The following is a 25,094-nucleotide window of genomic DNA, read 5'->3' as shown; positions in this document are numbered from 1 at the left end:
GAGAGCAAATAGTGGAATATAGGGAAAAATAGGAAATTAATTTTGTATCTCATGAAAATCTTACATATTTTTGATAAAATAGTGGCTTTCGGATGGAAATAAGAAACTGCACATGTATCTTATGTGAGGTACCTGTACCGTATGAAAAAAAACTAAATCACGAACGAAAATATGTACAAATTCTTGAAATATTTTTTCTGTGTACCTCCACCATTCGTTAACGTTATCTCTAAAGGTCATAATTATTGTCCAATCGTTGAAAAAAATTTTACCAATTTTTTTGTTGGCTATTTATTGTTATTGGCTAAAAAAGAAAATTTTGTGAAAATCGGCTCGGATATATATACTAACCCCATTTTCGTAATTTGTTGTAGAATTCGTTTTTTTTTTCACCAAAAACAATGAACTGGTACAATATTTTTTAATGATTGGGGGGTAATAAATGTGATCTGTAGAGCAATTCCGTGAAAATTCACCTCTGGTCCCATACAAATTACTATAAAAAAAAAAACGATCGCTCCGAGTCATTGGTTAATGTCATATTCAAGGTTTTTAGATCCAATGGAAAACATATGAAGGATGGGCATTGCAAAAACAAATCCTTTCTTTTGGGTCACCCCAAAATCTCACTGTAGAAGTTGTCTTATGGCTCTTGCATAGTAAAATTTATGAAAGGCATATAGTTCGTTTTAATAAAATATTTAATTTTTGTTTTCATTTTCAACATTCTCCCATTTAATTTCATTATAATAAATACCTTCAAGCTTCTCCCTCATTATTATTGCTCAAAAGAAGTTTTCATTGCGATACCATTCAAGTAATTGTCTTTGACAAATGTTATTCATTACAATCTTTCTGTTCTTCTCATTTCTTTTTTGGTTGCCATGACTTGCCTATTTCTTCTTGCCTAGTTTTGTTTTGTTAAAAGCACATCATCATTTCCGCTACTTGTTACATTTTAAGCCGATTTATTTCTGTAAGACAATACGCAGACGACATTTAGAAAATTTCGTGGTCTAATTAACCTGCTTATAGCATCAAATTAGACTGTGGAAATGTAATTTTCAAAGGTAATTACCAGCGGCAAAAATGAAATTGTTTGATTTTGGTGTGCCTCCGACTACTACATTGGTGTACATTTGTAAAGCAATTGTTAATTTTTTAAATAAATAGCAACAATGTTAGAAAATCTTAAACTAAACAAGAGGCATGCGATGGGGTTTGTAGTGTTCTTTGTTTATCTAACAGTTAGCACATGTAGATGTGTTTATTTGTTTAAATTTTGCATTAATTGTTTGGTAAACAAAGTTTTATTTATATAATGCATTAGATGAAATGTCTGCTGTCCAAAAAATTTTCACATATTTTCCCCCAATTTTTGACAATAATCTCTTTTAAACCATTAAGCTAAGAGGCTTGCAACATTCTCTCACATAGTCAACCATTTCCTCCTCCTTTCTAAAACACATTTTAATTCTTCCTTGTTCGACATACAAAATCCCACTTCATGTTTGATTAATTAATTGTTATACCAAAACATTTACATGGTCTAGATTTGAATACGTTTTATTTCTGGAGTGTTTTTTCTCCGTCATTGTTCCCTATCAAGTTAATCTTTTGAATGGTCAACAAAATGTTTTGTTTGTTTAATATTTTAACACCATTAGCTAACACGAAACATTGTTGCCTCCTCCTCTTGCTCCAACCTTCCATTCTCAATTTCGATTCGTTTTTTGTCCAATAAAAAAACTAACAATCCGGAAAAAACAAAGTGACACGACAAGAGCTAAAGTAAACAATTTAAGGTATTAAAAGGAACAGCTGACATGCAAAATATCTGGTTTAGAAACAAAACAAAAACACTAGAATAAGGTCACTTACAGTAAGGCGGGACGAAGAGAATTCTTTGATGGAGAAAAGGTAATACATTTCACCTTCTTCCACTTTAAATAATGTTATTTTGGAATTAACAAAAGTGAGATAAGGCTGCCTGTTTTCATAAATAATAAAAATGTCAAAATTATTTAAATTTTTCGTATCTATGGATGATCTTCAGTCCTATAAAAGGGTCCTCTGTATAAAGAGGAGCTACATGCAAGATTAATACAACGCCATCTATATTTCAAATAAAATATTGTTATAGTTTGTAAGTTGAAACAAATTTAGTAGCATAATTTTAGGCGGAAAATTAAAGTAAATAACACAACGGTTTGAACTATTGGCTGATTGATGTAATAATTAATAATGGAAATGAGTGGATAAACTAGACTTCAAAATGGGCTTTAACAAGCGTTTATTCCTACTTATTTTATATAAAAGTACCACATTCCTGATGGCAGGGAAAGCACAATGAAACTAAAACTTACCTTGCTATAAAAAAAAAAACATTTCGAATGCCGTTGGTATTCTCATTGGAATTCTTTCTTTGGGGAAAAAGTATTCAACCACAAAAAATCCTTTCCTCCAAATCTATTCTAACTATGTGTACAAAAAACCACATACATTTTTCTTTGCATTGCCCGGAGCAAGGTGACTGCAGATGGATCAAATCAAATGTACTCAACGAGTGATGTGGGCTAGTGGAAGTGGAACACAACAGCAACTAACTGCATATCATCTGCATTGAACAAATTTTTCACGTTAAAGTCGAAAAAACAAATGCCACAACAGACATCCTTCCATCCATTCATTTAGTTGTATGTATATGTAAAAAAACAAAAAAAATCCTAAGAATAACGGAACAAACGAATATTACGACATACGCGTAGAACTATTTTTACTAAACACAAAAAAGGTCATTAAAAACAATTAAGGGAATGAAAATGAAAGGCAAACTTTATTCTTTCAACTATAAAAAAACTTAAAATTAAAAACGCTAAAAAATAAATTAAACTTATATTAGAGATGGAAAGTATGAATGTTTTTTTTTTCAGTTTTTGACAGATTTTACATTTTAAAAACTCAAAACCGCAGTCCTATGGCAGTGTCCCAGCAAAAAGAAGTCCAATAAGTCCTTCTAAAATAAGTATTAAAAGTTCATTTCAAAGAAGTCCTATATATTTGAGGTGTACTAATAGAAGAAGTGTACTAATAGAAGCCATTTGAGGGTCTCTAATAGACGCTAATCGAGGGCTTATGATAGAACCCATTCGAGGGCTTCTAATCACAGCCTTCTAATAGAAGAGTTATAAGGCCTTCTAATAGAAACTCAATGAGGCGTTCTAATAAAATCGTTCTATGAGGCCTTCTAACAGAAGCCCTATGTAGCCTTCTAATAGAAGTCCTGTGAGGCCTTTTAATAGAAGGCCTATGAGGCGTTTTAATGGAAGGTCTGTGAGGCCTTGTACTGAAAGTCTTTTGCGACCTTCTAATGGAAGTCCTGTACGGTTTTTATACCCTCAGCATTTATGCTAACGAGAGTATATACACTTTCATGAAGGGAGTAACCGATTTGGTCCATAATTTGCACATCGTGAAATTTCTACCAGACTTAAAGTCCAATATGGACTCAATCGGTCTACTCCTTCGGGTACCTCCCACACAAAATTTGGGAAAAGTGCAGTTAAGGACCTGCTCTCAAATCGCTTTGATTTTTGCTGTAACAACTTGTATTCGCTGTCCCTTATACGACGGTACAAATTTCATCAAGGGCAAGTCCATACTTCCTGACAAAATAGCCTGAAAGTTGCAAAAAACCCCCATGACACCGTTGGAGTGCAAGATAACTCTCGAACGGATCTGCAGATTCGGTCCAAAATTTCGACTTCGTAATATTTTGTCCAAACTTAATTTAAGTTCGATGATAAGCTATATCGGTCCACTCCTTCAGGTATCTCCCCCACAAAAGTTCAAAAATGTTCCGACAATTGTGCGCCCGATAACTCTTGAATCGAGTTACCGATTTGGTCCATACTTTACACATGCTAATATGTCGACCAGATATAGGTCAGATTTGAATCTGAACTATATTTGCCCACTCATTCGGGTAACTCCCACACAAAATTTCGGATAAATTCACTTTAAGGCCTCCTCTCGAATCACTTTGATTTCTGTTGAGGCAACTTGCATACGCTGCCTTCTTTAAGTCGGCAAGAGTTTTTTCAGAGGCAAGTCCATACTTCTTGAGAAAATAGCCTGAACGGTGCAAAAAACTCCTATGACACCGAGTGTGGTGGTTGGATCGCAAGGTAACTCTCGAACGGATCAACCGAGTAGGTCTTCGTCATATTTCGTCCAAACTTAGTTTTAGTTCGAAGATGGGCAGTATCGGTATTTCTCCCAATTTTTAAAAAGTGCCACTAAAATGGTATGCGCGATATATCTTGAACGGGACAACCAATTTGCTCCAAACTTTAGTTTAACTTCTAAAATGGTCCATTCGGTCCTCTCCATAGGGTACCTCCTCCACAAAAGTTTAACATTTATGTATAAGTGCACTTTAGGGTCTGTTCGAAGATCCTTGGGAAATGTATACCGATGCTGTTCGTTGTGGTCCCGTTCACAGCGAAATTATGTTTTCCGTGGACAAGTCCATGCTTCCTGGCATACTGATCCAACAGTTATACTATGAAACACTAACTATCAATCGAAAAGATATAACACCCAAAAAAAGATCAACTTCCATAATAGGTCCATTCCTTCATACCTCCTCCGCAACATTTTGATATTTTTTTCTTGTTTTGTAGAAGTTCTATAAGGTCTTTTTGATAGTAGCCCCTGGAGGCCTTCTAATAAAAACTATTTGAGGTCGTCTAATAGAAAAACATTTAGGCTTTTTAATAGTTAAGCCGTTGAAGTCCTTTAAACGCCTTTTAATAGAATCCACTTGAGCCTTCTAATAGAAACCCTATAAGTCCTTTTAAAAGCAACTCTGGAGGCGTTCTAATAGAAGCTCTTTAAGGCCTTCTAATAGCAGCCCTTTGAACCCCTTTAATATCAGTCATATGAAGCCGTCTACTTCATTTTAATAAAAATTCTAGGCGATCTTTAAATAGAAACCCTGTGGGGTCTTCTAACAAAACTTCCAAAAATTCGGCCTCATCGAAATAATGGTTTCGGAACGCAAGTATGTTCAGATGAAATTTGGAGTCGATTTAGCCCAGTATGTCTGTATGACTGGTGTGCACGATAATTCTCGGGTCCATTATTTGCACCTCATTATAGTTTTCCAAAATTTATATAAAATTCAAAAATGAACCACATCAAACCACATTAAATTTTCTCGCTAAAACGTGGTACACGAGTTGGCCCTATTTTGAATATCGTAAAATTTCTTCCAAATATACATAAAGGTCTATATTAGATATTAGAGGTCTATATTGGGTACCTCCTTCACAAAAATTCAAAACTTTCGCGTATTTGCAGTTTATTAACTGTCCGAGAATCGCCGTGAAATGTTTACCGAATTTACTTGTGGTCCGCTTTACAGAAATATAATGTTTTTCGTGGGTAAGTCTATGCTTCCTTTAAATTATGGCCCAAAAACTTTAACAAACCCTACTGTAACCAACAAAAATGGCTGGTGGACGCGATAATCAGCGAATCAGGTTAGTCCAACGTTTGAACATCGTAATCTTTCGTTGAGTTCGAAAGTGAACTATATGGGATAACTGCTTCCAGAACATCCCTTACAAATGTTCACCTTTTTCGCTTAAGTTTAAGCTAAGAACTGTTCGAGTAGCGTTTAGACACATTCACCGTAGGTACCTCTTTGTATAAGAATCACAATACTATTTATTTCGTGGGTAAGTTCAAGCTTCCCGACAAAATCTCCCAAAATCTCTAAAAAATTCTATAGTGGCCAACAAAAATGGCTGTTTGGCTTGATAACTATTGAAAGGAATGAATCCTAAACATAGATCCAGTTCCAAGATGGACCATTCATTCAGGTACGGTGCATTCTTTCAGGTACTTCCTCCGCTAAAGTTCAACCTTTTTGTGCTTTAATCCTGTTCGAGAATTATTCTGATTTTTTTAATTCTAATTACAGCGATATTCCTTCTTTCTTGGGCAAGTCCATGCTTCCTGACAAAATGACGCAAAAGTTCTAAAAAAAATCCTACGGTGACCAACTAAAATGTGTGCTTGGCATAACTTCCAAAATTAAATCCAATTCCAACATGGACTACCTTATCCACAAAAGTTCAATCCTCTTGCACTTTAATCAGATTTAAAGCAACTTCTAGGATCGTATGAAAGTTTAATAGCTTCCTGGGCATCAAAATGTCCCAGAATTAAAGACCACTACTTAACATACCAATCGCATTCAAGTTTTTTTGTGGTTTTGTTACCACCCTATAACTTTATTCTCCATATTTCTTTCTATAATGGCAGGAAATAGGGAGAGGTAAGTCGACTCTCGATTAATCGACTATTTGCAGTGAAAAGTCTTAAAATCGTAATCGACTTTTGTCTGATCTTCTGATCGAGTTTCGAGATTAGCCATAGATTGTTGACTTGACTTAGTCGATTATAATCGATTTTCTGCGGTTATGAAAAAGTCGAGTTTTAAGACAACCGAAATAATCGCCAGACCGAAAAATCGCATTTTTAGTTCTAGACCAAAATCGAAAAGTCGAAAAATCGATATTGCTTTCCCCTACTAGGGATGGTAAGTCGACTTTTGATTAATCGATTAGACGACTTTTTGCAGATAAAAGTCTAAAAATCGTAGTCGCCTTTTGGCTGGAGGGAAAAATCACATAATCGATTACCTTGTGATCGATTTTCGAGTTTGCCCATTGATTGCTGACTTGGTGATTTTACGGTTTTGGCGGTTTTACACTTAAACATTTACGTAGGAAACTTTTAAAACTTCTCATAATCAAATGCTTTTTTACTTCTAATATAAAGGATCTGCTCAAGGTATGTTTAGGTTCACGACTGTTGTTATTGTTTTTCGTACTGCCATAGGCTGAGAGTATTTTGCTTTTGGGCTACTGTTTTTATACCCTCAGCCTTTGGGCTAGAAGGGTATATACCCTTTTTATACGAAAAATGTCTGGCTTGTGCGCACGATAACTCCCGAACAGTTCAACCGATTCGAACCAAATTTTGGGTATCGTAATATTTTGTCCAAACTTAATTTAAGTTTAAGATGGGCCATATCGGTCCACTCCTTCTGGTACCACCCCCACAAAAGTTCAAATTTTTTCTGTAAAATGGTCTGAAGGATAACTCTCGAAGGGAGCAATCGATTTGGTCACAACTTTGCACATCGTATTATTCCTTCCAGATATAGATCTGGTTCGAATATGAACTATATCTGTTCAATCCTTCGGGTATCTCCCACAAAAAATTCGGATAAAGTGAAGTTTAAGGGCTCCTCTCGGATGGTTTTGCAATTTGTTTTCAGTACGTTTTCCTTGCGGCTCCCTTTATGACGGTACAATTTTTTTCTTGCGGAAGTCCATACTTCCTGAGATATTGGCCTAAAAGCTCCAAGTAACCCTGACGGCACCAACCAAAATGGCAAAGCCGCAAGATAATCCTCACAGGGAATTTCTGATTGGTGCAGGCTTTGCACATCGTATTATTTCATCCAGTCATGTATCAGGTTGGAATATGGATTGTATCGGTCCACTCCTTCGAGTACCTCCCACTCGAAATTCGGATAAAGTGAAGTTTAAGAGCTCCTCACGGATCGTTTTGAAATTTTTTTTCAGCAAGGTTTTTTGTGGCTCGCTTTACGACGGTACAATTTTTTGCTGGAGTAAGTCAATAATACCTGAGATATTGGCTTAAAAGCTCCAAGAAACCCTGACGGCGCCAACCAAAATGGCAAATCCGCAAGATAATCCTCTCAGAGAGTTTTTGATTGATGCAGGTTTTGCATGTCGTATTATTTCATCCAGTCCAGTATGGGATTGAAATATAAACTATATCGGTCCACTCCTTCGGGTACCTCCCACACAACATTCGGATAAAGTGAAGTTTAGGAGCTCCTCTCGCATAGTTTTGACTCATTTTCAGTAGATTGTTGGAGTGGCCTCATTTACAATGGTACATTTTGTTTTGGAGTAAGTCATTACTTCCTAAGATAATGACCCAAAAGCTTCAAAACCCTGTCGGATATTGTGCAAGATAACTCTAAAACTTTTTCAAAGATTTCTTTCAAACTTATTTTAACATAGTTTAATATTTTGAGTCCTTTATGAGGAAGTTTGGTTGCCAAAAATGTTTGGTATATGTCAATGATTTGATATAAGCCCACGTTACGGTACCTACAGATTTTAAAACAAACTCGTGATATAAAATCAATATATTTTATATGCTTGGTTTGGTTTTGTTGTTTTTTTCTTGGTATGTGGCTGAGGGTATTTCTCCGTCAGCACAGCTGACTGATACGTACTTACTTGTTTTTCTTGCTCTCCTTACAGTGGTGAATTTCGTGATTTTATAATTCTATTTTTTGACGTTTCGTGTAATCCTTGATGATTAGTCTAGCTAATATTTATAATAATATATTGATGTTAAATTTGAAGTATAGATGACGTTGTAAAATTTATTTCCTTATGAATGATTGATTTGTCTTTTTCGTGCCATTATAGTACTCTGCTTAGCCTCGCAGTAGTAACGAATTTAAACAGTCAATTAAAAATATTTAATTATTCCTCCTAAAAGTGTTTTAAGTTGTCAGACTATATGCCCATAATAAATGTAATTTTGAAGTATAGATAGCTTTATACAATAAATTTCATTATAAAGAATATCTTTGTCTTTTTCCTTCAAGAAAACTCTCTCTTTCCTCGTAAATTTACCGAATGTCAACATCCCAACTTCAGCTGTTTCAACGTACATTTTATGATCACTCAAACTTGAAAATGTACACATGCTTATGTATCACTTCAATTTATCCTATAACGATTTTTATCCCACAAAAATATGAGTATACCATTTGTTATATCGATCGTCATCTCCACTTTAATACAGCCCTTGCATTAAGCGAATGTGTATTCGTCTGAGAAAGAGCAATTAGTGAGCTCACTTTGTGATTTAAATCATTTCATTTATAAATATTACAATAATCGTTTTAAAAATATGCTACGCTGTTGATCTTTCTCAGAAACCTTACAAATTGTTTATCCTACAAAAATATGAGAGATCCTACATTGAATGCCATCTACACTTCAAGTTAACCCTGGCATTAAGCGAATGGGTAGTTGTCTGAGGTAGCCTAATTATTGTGTATGCTTTGTGGCGCCAAAAAGGCTAGGGAATATTTAAACATTAATGAATTCTGAACCATCGTATTGAAAAAACAACCTAAAATAAAATAAAATCTTGTAAAATAATAAAATCTTTACATATCTATTTGTATATCTATGACGTTCTTGACATTTGCATATGCTACGCTGTTGATCTTTCCCAGAAACCTTACATAAATAATGTCAAAATTTCAAAATCATACCTTAGCCTTTTCCCCCAACATTTCATGATTTCTTAATTAAGAAACTTGAAGATACAAATCTTTTATCCTACAAAAATATGAGAGATCCTATATTGAGTGCCATCTACACTTCAATTTAACCCTGGCATTAAGCGAATGGGTAGTTGTCTGAGATAGCCAAATTATTGTGCATACTTTGTGGCGCCAAAAAGGTTAGGGAATATTTAAACATTAATGAATTCTGAACCACCGTATTGAAAAAAAGAACCTAAAATAAAATAAAATCTTTTGAAATAATAAAATCTTTACATATCTATTTGTATATCTATGACGTTCTTGACATTTGCATATGCTACGCTGTTGATCTTTCTCAGAAATCTTACATAAATAATGTCAAAATTTCAAAATCATACCTTAGCCTTTTCCCCCGACATTTCATGATCTCTTAATTAAGGATCGTGAAGATCCAAATTTTTTATCCTACAAAAATATGAGAGATCCTATATTGAATGCCATCTACACTTCAATTTAAGCCTGGCATTAAGTGAATGGGTAGTTGTCTGAGATAGCCAAATTATTGTGCATACTTTGTGGCGCCAAAAAAGGCTAGGGAATATTTAAACATTAATGAATTCTGAACCACCGTATTTATGATACAACCTAAAATAAAATAAAATCTTTTAAAATAATAAAATATTCACAAACCTATGCGTATACCTACGAATGACGTTTTTGACATTTGCAAAGTTTTGTTGTCGATTGTTGTAAATGTAAAAAATATATTTCGCAAACCATCTCCAATGACCGTGAACTAAATTGTTAAAGAAAAACAAAAATTCTTTTACAAACGTAAAAAATAGCATTCACAATATTCACAAAGTTAAATAACAGAAGGGGAAAAGGGACATGCAAGTATTCAAGGCATATGGTTGGCAGGGTGTTAAAACAATTTTGATGCTAAACTGCAGTCATGTTCCTTTTAGCATGGCATCATAAAATGCTAGTTTGTTGTCCTTGTTGTTGCTGCCGCTTCATTTGTGCTTCTAATGGCGATTGCTGTTGCTTGCACTCGAGGCAAGAAGCATCATGCGGCGGATATGTTGCAAGGATAAGTATGAAAAACAAATAGAGAGTAGACTTGAGTATTATAAGCTTACATCGTATACGTGTATATACATAGATATGTATGCTGTGTCACTGTTTGTTTTTGCGTTGTTTTTTTGCTAAAAAGTCTGAAGTGGAAATGACTCGAGCGTTTTTTTTTTACTTTGTTCACCATATTCAACAAAACAAAAAAAAAAAAAAAAAAAAAAAAAACAAGGACAAATTGTTGGATTTTTTTTGCTCCATTGTTTGGCCTTTTCACAGAGTAGAGCTCCGGAGGAAGTCTAACAAAAATATAAAATTACTTAAAGATAAAATCCAAAAAAACAGAATGGAAAGTGAATAAAAGGACAGATAGATGATAAGAAGAAGCCCTTAAATGAAAAAATGTTGAAATGTAGACAAAAAGTGAATTTTGTCCTTGAATTTCTAACAGGCAGAAAAAATAAAAATAGAAACATTTAATGTATGAAACACACACTAGGCTTACTGTGGGACAGTCAGCGCAAAATTTGTATATTTATATAAGGAAGCTAGGTCCTGAGTGACTGAACTCAGTGACAAACAGATCACTAATCGAATCGTGCTGAAAAGTCTCCATTGTCCTACTTTGCCTAACTTGCATTCATTATAACCGAAATATAAACACATTTAACTGTCAAATATTCTTGACGGTGTAAAGACCACATGAACTTTAGAAGATACCACTATACGTTTGGTTTCCATTTAATGAAAACTAACCTTCAGTTTCGTGTCGTGAAACAGCTTCTTGACATTCCACTTCAACATTGAAGAAACCCCCCATAACCAACCGCATGATGGTCACACAAGATGCAAGCAAACATTGCAAAGATAAGTTACCTTGAAGATGACAAATGATATTTCCTAAACAAACACTACAAAATGGCAAAGAGAACAAAAAACCGCAAACACTTGAAAACTAAAGAAATCTTCAAGTGATATGCAAAATTTGAAATTAAATTTAAAGTCATTATATTCGTGTGGAGTGAAGTCGAATTTCCGTTGCCAATCATAAATTTTTCGAAGTAACCAAAGACGTCAACAACTTTTTTAATTTCATTTTTAAGGCCCACCAAAAAAAATTCAAAACTTGTTTTTTTAATATTTTTAGGGCCCACCAAAGAAATTTGAAAAAATGTTTGGGACCATCCAAAGATTTTTCAAAGCGTGGATTTCTTAAAGATTTTTTAGACCAACCATCGACACGACAAATCGTGAATTTTTTTTAGAGATTTTTAAGTCCAAACATCGACTCGTCAAATCGTGGATTTTTTAAAGATTTTTAAGACCAACCATCGACACGAAAAATCGTGGTATCTTTAAGATTTTTAAGACCAACCATGGACACGACAAATTGGGGATTTTTTTAAAATCAAATCATGGATTTTTTTTAAAGATTTTTAAGACCAACCATCGACACGACAAATTGTGAATTTTTTAAAATCAAATCGTGAAATTTTTTAAAGATTTTTAAGACCAACCATCGACACGACAAATCGTAGATTTTTAAAACATTTTTAAGACCAACCATCGACACGACAAATCGTGGATTTTTTAAAGATTTTTAAGACCAACCATCGACACGACATATCGTGGATTTTTTAAAGATTTTAAGACCACCGTGTGGATGACAAATCGTGGATTTTTTAACGATTTTTAAGATCAACCATCGACACGACAAATCGTGGATTTTGTAAAACATTTTTAAGACCAGCCATCAACACGACAAATCTTTTTTTTTTTTTTTTTAATTTTTAAGACCAACCATCAACACGGCAAATCCTGGATTTTTTTATAAAAATTTTAAAGACCAACCATGGACACGACAAATCGTGGATTTTTTAAAGATTTTTTAAAACCAACCATCGACACGACAAATCGTGGATTTTTTAAAGATTTTTAAGACCAACCATCGACACGACAAATCGTGGATTTTTTAAAAGATTTTTAATACCAACCATCGACACGACAAATCGTGGATTTTTTAAAGATTTTTAAGACCAACCATCGACACGATAAATCGTGGATTTTTTAAAGATTTTTAAGACCAACCATCGACACGACAAATCATGGATTTTTTAAAGATTTTTAAGATCAACCATCGACACGACAAATCGTGGATTTTTTAAAGATTTTTAAGACCAACCATCGACACGACAAATCGTGGATTTTTTAAAAGATTTTTAAGACCAACCATCGACACGACAAATCGTGGATTTTTTAAAGATTTTTAAGACCAACCATAGACACGACAAATCGTGGATTTTTAAAACATTTTTAAGACCAACCATAGACATGACAAATCGTGGATTTTTAAAACATTTTGAAGACCAACCATAGACACAACAAATCGTGGATTTTTAAAACATTTTTAAGACCAACCATAGACACGACAAATCGTGGATTTTTAAAACATTTTTAAGACCAACCATAGACACGACAAATCGTGGATTTTTAAAACATTTTTAAGACCAACCATAGACATGACAAATCGTGGATTTTTAAAACATTTTTAAGACCAACCATAGCACGACAAATCGTGGATTTTTTAAACATTTTTAAGACCAACCATAGACATGACAAATCGTGGATTTTTAAAACATTTTGAAGACCAACCATAGACACGACAAATCGTGGATTTTTAAAACATTTTTAAGACCAACCATAGACACGACAAATCGTGGATTTTTAAAACATTTTTAAGACCAACCATAGACACGACAAATCGTGGATTTTTAAAACATTTTTAAGACCAACCATTGACATGACAAATCGTGGATTTTTAAAACATTTTTAAGACCAACCATAGACACGACAAATCGTGGATTTTTAAAACATTTTTAAGACCAACCATAGACACGACAAATCGTAGATTTTTAAAACATTTTTAAGACCAACCATCGACACGACAAATCGTGGATTTTTTAAAGATTTTTAAGACCAACCATCGACACGACAAATCATGGATTTTTTAAAGATTTTTAAGATCAACCATCGACACGACAAATCGTGGATTTTTTAAAGATTTTTAAGACCAACCATCGACACGACAAATCGTGGATTTTTTAAAAGATTTTTAAGACCAACCATCGACACGACAAATCGTGGATTTTTTAAAGATTTTTAAGACCAACCATAGACACGACAAATCGTGGATTTTTAAAACATTTTTAAGACCAACCATAGACATGACAAATCGTGGATTTTTAAAACATTTTGAAGACCAACCATAGACACGACAAATCGTGGATTTTTAAAACATTTTTAAGACCAACCATAGACACGACAAATCGTGGATTTTTAAAACATTTTTAAGACCAACCATAGACACGACAAATCGTGGATTTTTAAAACATTTTTAAGACCAACCATAGACATGACAAATCGTGGATTTTTAAAACATTTTTAAGACCAACCATAGACACGACAAATCGTGGATTTTTTAAACATTTTTAAGACCAACCATAGACATGACAAATCGTGGATTTTTAAAACATTTTGAAGACCAACCATAGACACGACAAATCGTGGATTTTTAAAACATTTTTAAGACCAACCATAGACACGACAAATCGTGAATTTTTAAAACATTTTTAAGACCAACCATAGACACGACAAATCGTGGATTTTTAAAACATTTTGAAGACCAACCATAGACACGACAAATCGTGGATTTTTAAAACATTTTGAAGACCAACCATAGACACGACAAATCGTGGAATTTTAAAACATTTTTAAGACCAACCATAGACACGACAAATCGTGGATTTTTAAAACATTTTTAAGACCAACCATAGACACGACAAATCGTGGATTTTTAAAACATTTTTAAGACCAACCATAGACACGACAAATCGTGGATTTTTAAAACATTTTTAAGACCAACCATAGACACGAAAAATCGTGGATTTTTAAAACATTTTTAAGACCAACCATAGACACGACAAATCGTGGATTTTTAAAACATTTTTAAGACCAACCATAGACACGACAAATCGTGGATTTTTAAAACATTTTTAAGACCAACCATAGACACGACAAATCGTGGATTTTTAAAAAATTTTTAAGACCAACCATAGACACGACAAATCGTGGATTTTTCTAAGACGAAGTCCTGTACGGCCTTCTAAGACGAAGTCCTATACGGCCTTCTAATACGAAGTCCTGTACGGCCTTCTAAGACGAAGTCCTGTACGGCCTTCTAAGACGAAGTCCTATACGGCCTTCTAATACGAAGTCCTATACGGCCTTCTAATACGAAGTCTTATACGGCCTTCTAAGACGAAGTCCTATACGGCCTTCTAAGACGAAGTCCTATACGGTCTTCTATACGAAGGTCCTGCACGGCCTTCTATACGAAGTCCTATACGGCCTTCTAATACGAAGTTCTATACGGCCTTCTAAGACGACATCCTATACGGCCTTCTAAGACGAAGTCCTTTACGGCCTTCTAATACGAAGTCCTATACGGCCTTCTAATACGAAGTCCTATACGGCCTTCTAATACGAAGTCCTATACGGCCTTCTAATAGGAAGTCCTATACGGCCTTCTAATAGGAAGTCCTATACGGCCTTCTATACGAAGGTCCTATACGGCCTTCTATACGAAGGTCCTATACGGCCTTCTATACGAAGGTCCTATACGGCCCTCTAATACGAAGTCCTGTACGGCCCTGAAGCCCTTTCGAATACAACTTTGCTCCTTTAACTTTTTCTCTTGACACTCAAGTACCAAGGAGAGAAGGGAAACGTGAAACTTGAGTTTGAAAACTTAATACCTAACAGAAAAACTTTTACAGCAAATTGTCATTAGTTTTCTATTTCCCGCAAATGACTAAATTTACCTCCTTCCCCTCCCATTACAAAGTGCTTGCCTTCTCCAAGTGTTGGGGCCTGATGGCATTTTTGCGCAGCATTGAATAACAACAACGCTAAAACTTCGTGTTGCTGCTCTTGTTGAAAAAGTTTTACATGTGTTGTCGCCTGAATTAACCTTTTCCTAGACAATTTTTAATGAACATGCAAATCAGCGCAATACCCTCCAACAACATAGTCAAGAAGCAAAGCCTAACAAACATGGATGGTGACATTTCCCCAACACCGAACATTGACATAGCTGTAAACATGAAACTAATAGTTTTAGACTTAGATTTTGACAAATACTACATACCTATTGCAACTATTGCTACTTTCCGCATGTACATAAGTGGTGTTGTTCCCCACATGACCCTTTTTTCTATGCCATGGTTGAAAAGGCTGTAATTATCCCAGCTTGGTAAGCAAAGAGGCAAAAAAGGCAACTAGAATATATATTTTCATTTCATTCCATGTCATACAGACAATTTTGGAATATGTCCGCCCTCTACTCCTATATTCCAACCTAGCTATTACGCACTCTTTCCGCCGTTGTTTGTTTATTTGTTGGCTATCCAACCATCCATCCAGCCATTCATGCATGCATCCATTGCCTGGTGGTTTCAGGTTGCAATTAAGGACAAATAAGTTTCAAATTACCCCTGATTTGGTAGAGTTAGAAAAAAAGCGGACGACTGATGTGTGGGACACAGTGTTTTAAAAGCATTGGTAAAACTAAAACCTTGGAAAGGTGCAGTCATGGTTAAATTAAAATCTTGAAAACGTGAACTGGTAAACCTTTCTGTAAGCCGGTGAACCTTTGGTAAGATGGTGTATCTAAGATGAACTAGAGACTATTTACTTAAGAGGTGCCTCAAGCGGTTTTCTAATAGCAACAAATCGAATCTAAGGTTTGCTGAACTTAATCAGGACCATGCAGCTGATATAATGAACGACTTTGGCTAACCTAGTTCAGTCGTTCATTTAGGTGAATCGTTCAACTGAACTAGTTCGTTCGTGAACTATAACCCACTACTTTTGAGTTTTTTCTACTCAGAATATGTCTTTTAGAGGTTATGATAAAAGTCCGAGTATTCCTTGGACACCTTCTAACATCATAAGCAGATGGACTGAACTTTAATGCACGACTTTGGTAAACTTAGTTCAGTCGCTCATTTAGGTGAATCGTTCAACTGAAGTAAGTCATTCGTGAACTATAACCCACTACTTTTGATTTCTATTTTTTTTTTTTCTCATCAGAAAATGCCTTTTAGAGGCTACGATAAAAGTCCGAGTATTCCTTGGACACCTTCTAACATCATCAGCAGATAAACTGAGATTTAATGAACGACTTTGGTAAGCATAGTGCTGTCGCTCATTTACGTAAATAGTTCAACTGAACTAGTTCATTCGCGAACTATAACCCACTACTTTTGCTTGTTTTTTTTCTAAACAGAAAGTGTCCTTTAGAGGCTACGATAAAAGTCCGAGTATTCTTTGGACACCTTCTAACATCATCTATAAAAAGTCACGGTGAATTTTACCCCATATTTTTTTGTTAACTCCTGAGTAGCTTTAAGAACACCCTCGCAACCAGAGTCAACGTGAATTTTACAAAAAATGACATGTCATTTGATGGGGAAAAATCAGTGACTCGCTTTTTCCGCAACGTTTTCCACCTGATGCCATTGTGTTGCCGTCGTAGTTGTTGCTGTTGTTGTGGATAATGTGAACACTAAACTTTTGCATGTTTTTCCTAATTGGAGGGTGGAGTTCCTGAATTTGCTACATCTCACGGTTGTATGAATGAACTATTAGCGAAATTTCTATTTTTTGTGGAGGGCGTTCACAACCACCACAAAATCACAAAGTGCAGGACAACATGAAAAAAAAACTCCGCTAATATTCAATTTACTGTTGCAAAATAGTGCTGCAGCAAACGTAGATCAAAATGAACTTTGCATAGCTGGAAATAGTCTTGGGTTACACTAAAACTGAAATGTTAATGCTTAGTGCCTAAGTTCGCTAAAAAAATTTTAATGTTTCGTCAGGTTTAGTGCCTACGTTCGGTAAAGTTAATTAGCTTTTGAATTTGCTTTGCACTGCTAGTATTTTTTGTGGCATTTGATTAGTGCGTTCGCAGCTTTTCCTCCCACGAACTTAATTAGTCGAAGCACAGAGAGGTCTATTAGCCAATGTTTGGCTAATTGAAATGCAACGATTTGAAATTTTCTTTTAATAAAGCTACTCATGTGTAATAATTCATTGCTAATGTTTGTATTTGTTTTTTTCATTTTCTTTGCAGGGTGGAGAAGTTATTCAAGAGAGCATTACATCGAATGTTAGCGAAGATCTGATAACACTGGAATTCCAGAAAAGTGATGGAACACTGATAACGCAAGTTATTGATTTTCGAAATGTAAGTATTGAAACAGGACAAGGATCGACATGACTTAATTGAACACCTATAGGACATTTTAGTAGAAACCATACACTAATCTAAGAACCCTACTTGGCCTCTTAATCAAGGACCTATACGACATCATATAAGGTAATCTAATCGAAGTCATATACGGCCTTTTAAGCCTTATAAGGCATTCTCAACGAAGCTCTACACGGCCTTCTCAACGAAGCCCTATACGGCCTTCTCAACGAAGCCCTATACGGCCTTCTCAACGAAGCCCTATACGGCCTTCTCAACGAAGCCCTATACGGCCTTCTCAACGAAGCCCTATACGGCCTTCTCAACGAAGCCCTATACGGCCTTCTCAACGAAGCCCTATACGGCCTTCTCAACGAAGCCCTATACGGCCTTCTCAACGAAGCCCTATACGGCCTTCTCAACGAAGCCCTATACGGCCTTCTCAACGAAGCCCTATACGGCCTTCTCAACGAAGCCCTATACGGCCTTCTCAACGAAGCCCTATACGGCTTGGCCTTCTCAACCTCAACGAAGCCCTATACGGCCTTCTCAACGAAGCCCTATACGGCCTTCTCAACGAAGCCCTATACGGCCTTCTCAACGAAGCCCTATACGGCCTTCTCAACGAAGCCCTATACGGCCTTCTCAACGAAGCCCTATACGGCCTTCTCAACGAAGCCCTATACGGCCTTCTCAACGAAGCCCTATACGGCCTTCTCAACGAAGCCCTATACGGCCTTCTCAACGAAGCCCTATACGGCCTTCTCAACGAAGCCCTATACGGCCTTTTCAACGACGTCCTAATACGGCCTTTTCAACGAAGCCCTATACGGCCTTTTCAACGAAGCCCTATACGGCCTTTTCAACGAAGCCCTATACGGCCTTTTCAACGACTAATCGCGATTTTAATCAACCTTCTAAACGAAGGACCATAAAACGTGGACTTCTTTTAGAGTATAAACATTCATTTAATAAAATATCATACAACACATTTCTAATATCTACGTTTATTTCTTCTTTCCTTTTTGCAGGAGGTACGCATCCTTAAAGCCTTGGTTTTGGGCGAAGAGGAACGTGGTCAAAATCTCTATCAGGTTATGTGTTTTGTAACGAAATTCAATAAAGGCGATTTCATATCATCTGATGCTATGGCCAAGTTACGTCAAAAGAATCCCAGTACAATACGAACACCGGAGGAAGACAAGGGCAAGGATACATTTGCAATGACATCATGGGTCCATTTGAATCGTTCACAGCCAATTTCACGTCATTTAATGACGGTATGTGGGGAAGCAGTGGATGCCACCTATGTGCGAGATGTTGACCTGAAAGCATGGTCTGAGTTGCCAGGTAAGAATAACGGGATCAGAAAATATTCTTTAAAAATCCACGATTATTAGACGGAAGATTCCTCGGAAAAATCCACGTTTATTAGAAGAAAGATCTCTCAGAAAATATATTTTTAAAAATCCACGTTTATTAGAAGAAAGATCTCTCAGAAAATATATTTTTAAAAATCCACGTTTATTAGAAGAAAGATCTCTCAGAAAATATATTTTTAAAAATCCACGTTTATTAGAAGAAAGATCTCTCAGAAAATATATTTTTAAAAATCCACGTTTATTAGAAGAAAGATCTCTCAGAAAATATATTTTTAAAAATCCACGTTTATTAGAAGAAAGATCTCTCAGAAAATATATTTTTAAAAATCCACGTTTATTAGAAGAAAGATCTCTCAGAAAATATATTTTTAAAAATCCACGTTTATTAGAAGAAAGATCTCTCAGAAAATATATTTTTAAAAATCCACGTTTATTAGAAGAAAGATCTCTCAGAAAATATATTTTTAAAAATCCACGTTTATTAGACGGCAGGGTCATCAGAAAAACATTCTTTAAAATTCCAAGTTTATTAGACGGCAGGGTCCTCAGAAAATATTCTTTAAAAATCCACGTTTTTAAAGGGCAGGGTCCTCAGAAAATATTCTTTAAAAATCCACGTTTTTAAAGGGCAGGGTCCTCAGAAAATTTTCTTTAAAAATCCACGTTTATTAGACGGCAGGGTCATCAGAAGGATATTCTTTAAAAATCCACGTTTATTAGAGGGCAGGGTCCTCAGAAAATATTCTTTAAAAATCCACGTTTATTGGACAAGTTCCTCAGAAAATATTCTTTAAAAATCCACGCTTATTGAATGGAAGTTCCCTCAGAACATATTTAAAAATCCACGTTTATTAAACCGAAGTCCCCTCAGAACATATTCTTTAAAAATCCACGTTTATTAAACCGAAGTCCCCTCAAAACACATTCTTTAAAAAATCCATTTTTCAGAAAATATTCTTTAAAATCCACTTAAAATCCACTTCATTAAAAATATTATCATTGTGTTATTTATCGATAAAGATAAACTGAAGAGCATACTTTTAGGCGGCACATTAAGTTATAGCAAAAACCGAACTACCAGCTCTAGTTGCACTGCTATAAAGAGATTAATGGGCCGATTCCCTACAGCGAGGCGAGTCGTGTCGCGTTGCCAAATGCAATTTTTCGATTCCGTATGGCAATATCGCCTGACGTCGTCAAATTTTGTCGCCGAAATGTTCATTTTCCGGCGACAACAAATTAGCTGTCGCCGTACATTTTTACTAACGAATAAAAATAAAATAAAAAAAAATAAAAATAACTTGTTATCGACGATTATTTTCTATCGCTGTACGTAGTGCATTTTTTAAATTTTGTCACAGAGACGATAGACGACGCGACATGACTCGCCTCGCTGTACGGAGTCGGCCCATAAATAAGGTGCCGTTTCGGATATTCGGTGGTAATACTCGTAATTATATTTTAGTTAGGAGTTTTTTAGTCTTTTTATTTTAAATGTTTCTTACATCTTTCTTATTCCATTCCTTTTGTTTTTTGTTACTTCCTTTCCAGGTTCCTCGATATCCAGCCTTGAGGCTGCCACAGAGAAATTTCCCGATACATTGTCATCACGATGCAATGAAGTAAGTAGCTTATGGGCACCATGTATATGTACCCTAGAGACATGCATTGGTTGGTATCCTTGCGGTTTGAAATATTGTAAAGGTAAAAATGGTGGTGATAATTCGGCGGCAGCATCAAATTATCGTTGTGGCATTAAGACGTGTCGTAAATGTTCACTATTCTCGTATTATGTTAGACAAAAACAACAATGTCTATGGGATGAATGACGAGAACTGCAACAATTTCTGTTGTCAAAACCATTACCACCATCATCACCACCACCACCACTATTACCGCCAACACAAATGAATACGACAAAATTACAAATAAAAAAATTATTGGAAAGTAAAGAAATCGAAGAAGACGACGGAGTTTTCAAATTTACTCCCCCTGGTATCTTATGCTGCTCAAATTTGTACAAAATATTCAAGACAATAAGAAAACAACAACAACATTTCCATTTGCATCATTCAAATGATGATGAACAACAACAGCAACAACATCATCTACAACATTTTTATAGTCATGTAAAACATAGAAGAATTGCTGAATTACTAGAAAACCGATACCATCATATACATGTAGCGATAATAATAGTAATGCCGATGATGATGGCTTCTTTAACAACTCCATTACCATTGAGAAACCTAAAAGGACGATAGTAAATGTTACTTTTTTGTTCCTTAGTTTCTATTGGATGACATCATTGTCATTATCATCATCATCTTGGTGTGTGTGTGCAACATCGATATGCTTGGGTTCTCTACGTATTACTATAAAGTTACCCAAAACATTTATGGGGTTATTATAACCCACACAATGGAAAACAAATGGAAGTGCTTTTAGTAAAATCATACATACATACTGTGTAAATATTTATATTATATAACTATCAGTTTCCCTTTTTTGTATCTAATTTCAAATTCAGTTGAGCGTTTTCTTCTCTTTATAAAAAGACATACAAAATATTTGCAGAAGCGGAAAATTTGGTTATTTTTAAATTGTTGGTAAATATATTGTAAAGAACTTTTAATATGAACACTTTCGACAGGCTTCCTATGGGGCATTCTAATAGATGACCGAAGGGGAGTTAAAATTGAATACCATCGAAACCTTTCAATAATAGAACCTTCATACGGCCTCCGATAGGATGGGTTTATATTCCACAGTCGCATGCCTACTTCTCATTACAGAATCCTTTAATTCTGCCTATAAAAATTATATTATACCTACTTTTAATCTTAAAGTAATCTATCTAGAAAACCCTCTCCTAAATATTATGAGAGAGATAGAGAGAAACTCATTCTCTCTATTTTTTTTTATTATTTTTTCAAAGTGTCAGAACATCTTTGACTAAAGAATCTACAAATGTTTTTGTTTTGAAGTATCATTTATGTTAGAAACGTTGACGTTTGAAAGACATTTGCGAAAGAATCCCGCTATGTAAGGCAGAGTATCACCCTATTCTTTCATAATAATATTTATTATGGAAGAATAGGAACTCTCCTTTTTCTCAACATAATCCCTTTGTAATCCTACCTTAAATATACACCCTCACATCTTGTGTAGAGGCAAGCTCCTTTATATTCATTATCTTTCGATTGCTCTAGTTTGCACATCTTAATCTAAAGAATCTCTTTTATTTTTAGTTTTTCAGTAAATAGAACCTCATTGTATGAACAATGTTTATCATTTGTACTTTATGTTATATGTCAAAATAGATCTGTAAAAACGAAGCTCTTATAGTTGGTTAATATTTAACCAGGTTTTCCTTAGACGTGGATACATTAAATTGAAACTAACGTATGTTTATATAACTATTGTTAGTTTTTTTGTACTCCTTAAGGAAAAGCTGAGAGTCCTTTTGGACTTTTTATTGATATTATTAGGAAATACAATTACTTATTTTGAGGACTAGAGAAAAATTCAGGTTTTTATGGCGATTAAAGGATAAAAGATATAACAATATTTTTCAACTCTCTCGAAATGCAATACTCTACTGCCACCCTTTAAATATTGCAATAATAATAATTCCTTAGATATCCTATTAGAAGAAACGCCTTTCAATGTCCCAAAAAACGTACGACTTACAGTTTACAACCCATTTAAAAGGTACATTTACAGCTAAAGAATATCAGCCAAATTACCACTTTCCTAATAGCTATGTTTGAATCTCCAGTTTAAAATTTGGTTTATTTTAAGACCGATTTTTGATTGGAGAGTTTTCCATTGAAATCAACCGAAAATATAGCTTAAATTTTTTTTTTGTTGTACATCTCTGATTAAAGAATCATCAAAGCATTAAATTAATTCGTGTACAAATTCTTTGCTTTCACTTCATAACAAAATACTGCTATTTTTTACCGCTGTTATATTTGCTATAACAACTCTTACAGAAATGTTAATTAAAAACATTTTATTGAATATTGATTTAAAAGTCGTATTTCATTATCATTTGATTAAATTTGATTGAACTCTACCGCAATTGTTTGATTGACGTTTGATAGATTGTGTTGCAATGCAACACTATCTGTTTCTAGTTGTGGTTTTGCGTTTGGAAATTGATTACGTGGTCCAATATAATTGCATCCAAAAAAAAATAGAAATAGAAAACATTTGAAAATAATCAAAAATGTTACTCAAATTTCAATAATGTTAACAAATTTCATATACAGGGGAATTGTCCAAAATAAAAACTTCGGTTGTGGATGGATCACCCCCACCAACATCACCCAATATATTGTCGTGATGGATGGTTGTATATGCAAAAGCTTTGAAAACCAAATCCAGTGGTCCGTTATCCAATGAGACAAATTCAAAAAATAGTCTTTGTATATTGATTTAAAATTTGTATTTAATTATTATTTACTTCTATAAATTGGTGTGATTAAAAGCACGAACAGTGCGTTTCTCTTACTAATTTTTTGCGTTATCGACAAAAATGGCTTCAATTTCGCTACTTAACGATATTTTGCAGTAAGTAAGACACCAATAAAAATAGTCATAAAGTTCTATCGATAGCAGCTTTTATTTGAAGTTTTCATTCAAAATTTTAAGTTCTAATTCTATCAGTAACTCAAAATTGAGTTAGAGAATCGCACTACAAAGCTTTCTGGTTCGTTGTAAACGCAGCTTCAGCTTTTTGGGCATCTCAATGCCTGACATCAATTTTGTTTTTTTTTTTTTTTTTTGGTGTACTCTTTCATGTATATTCCTGTACCGTGTCATTATTCCTCCAGCGTGGTGGATTGTTGATTTCGATTTTTTTTCAATTTCAAGTCCGAAGATCAAGGTAAAGAATGTAATTTACTACTCAAGTATATTGACTACATAAAAATCTTTAGATTAATGTTATTACCATTAAAAAAGAATTTAAAATAGAAAGAAAAATAATAAAATCATAAAAAAATAATAAAATATAAGACTGGCAACCTTTAAGTAAGGTATGTTCACTAGATATTATAGTGGCATTACTTCTCACATATGTAAATACTATTCAAGTTATGTCTTTGATTAAAGAATCGTCAATTTTCATTTTCTAACAAAATACTACTGGTAAATAATATGACTAAATAGGTTAGATATAACAACTCCTAACATATATTCAAATGCAAATATCTTAGAAACGAAAAAGAAAAAGTTGCGTCATCCAACAATCTGTAATTTTATTGCATAAGTTTATATTGCTTATGGCAGAATATTGAAATAATAAACATTCCGTCTTTAAAAGTGTAACATATTTCTCATAAAGTAGTTTCGAAATCACATTTTAAAGGCATTCTCCTTAATATTACTCATTCGAATACTAGTTTCGGCCCCTAAAAACTCTTCAGATTTTTATATCTATGAGTACAGAATCATGTAAGTTATTTGATTTGGAAATAGTAAAATTAATTAGGATATCCTACCTTTTATTATAACCATAGAAATATCCAAGCTTAAACATAACTATAGTCTGAATATGTTAGACTGCACTTGTTCCTTTTGGTGATACTGATAAATATTTATCAAAACTCCATTAACTGCGTTACCATGTTGTGTATAAACTTGGTAATAGACTCTTTGAGGTGGTTTTAAATCAAATTAATATTTCCTTAAATATTATTATAACCCCTAAATTATTGTGAGTTCAATGTGAATAAGACTTTGCAAGATATAAAATTACCATTAAGGTTATTTTATTTTGTATAATGGTCTGTTTCACTAAGACGATTCGAATACAAGTTCATTCGAAGTACTACCAAACTTCTGTTTTTTTAATGAATGAAATGTTTTTTATTTTCAATCAAAAAACATTTCCTAAAACAACAGTAGTTCGATA

The 25,094-nt window shown here is 34.4% G+C and overlaps 1 protein-coding gene across 3 annotated transcripts in view; it reads left to right on the top strand.

The window, feature by feature from the left end:
- oaf (BRICHOS-like domain-containing protein out at first) overlaps positions 1-24,190 on the top strand; it is a 75,903-nt gene extending 51,713 nt beyond the window's left edge. For all 3 annotated transcript variants that reach the window (XM_073970952.1, XM_073970953.1, XM_073970955.1), the window contains exons 3-5: positions 17,673-17,786; positions 18,821-19,139; positions 20,723-24,190. In XM_073970952.1, the coding sequence (XP_073827053.1) occupies positions 17,673-17,786; positions 18,821-19,139; positions 20,723-21,000 (711 nt within the window). In that variant the 3' untranslated portion in view covers positions 21,001-24,190. The remainder of the gene's footprint in view (positions 1-17,672; positions 17,787-18,820; positions 19,140-20,722) is intronic.
- Positions 24,191-25,094: the final 904 nt, after the last annotated feature.

This window comes from Musca autumnalis, unplaced genomic scaffold (assembly GCF_047663935.1).
Source record: "Musca autumnalis isolate F117 unplaced genomic scaffold, ASM4766393v1 scaffold_2, whole genome shotgun sequence".
NCBI lineage: Eukaryota > Metazoa > Arthropoda > Insecta > Diptera > Muscidae > Musca > Musca autumnalis.
The sequence above is the reverse complement of the archived record's forward strand: the minus strand, read 5'-3'. Positions and strand labels throughout refer to the sequence as shown.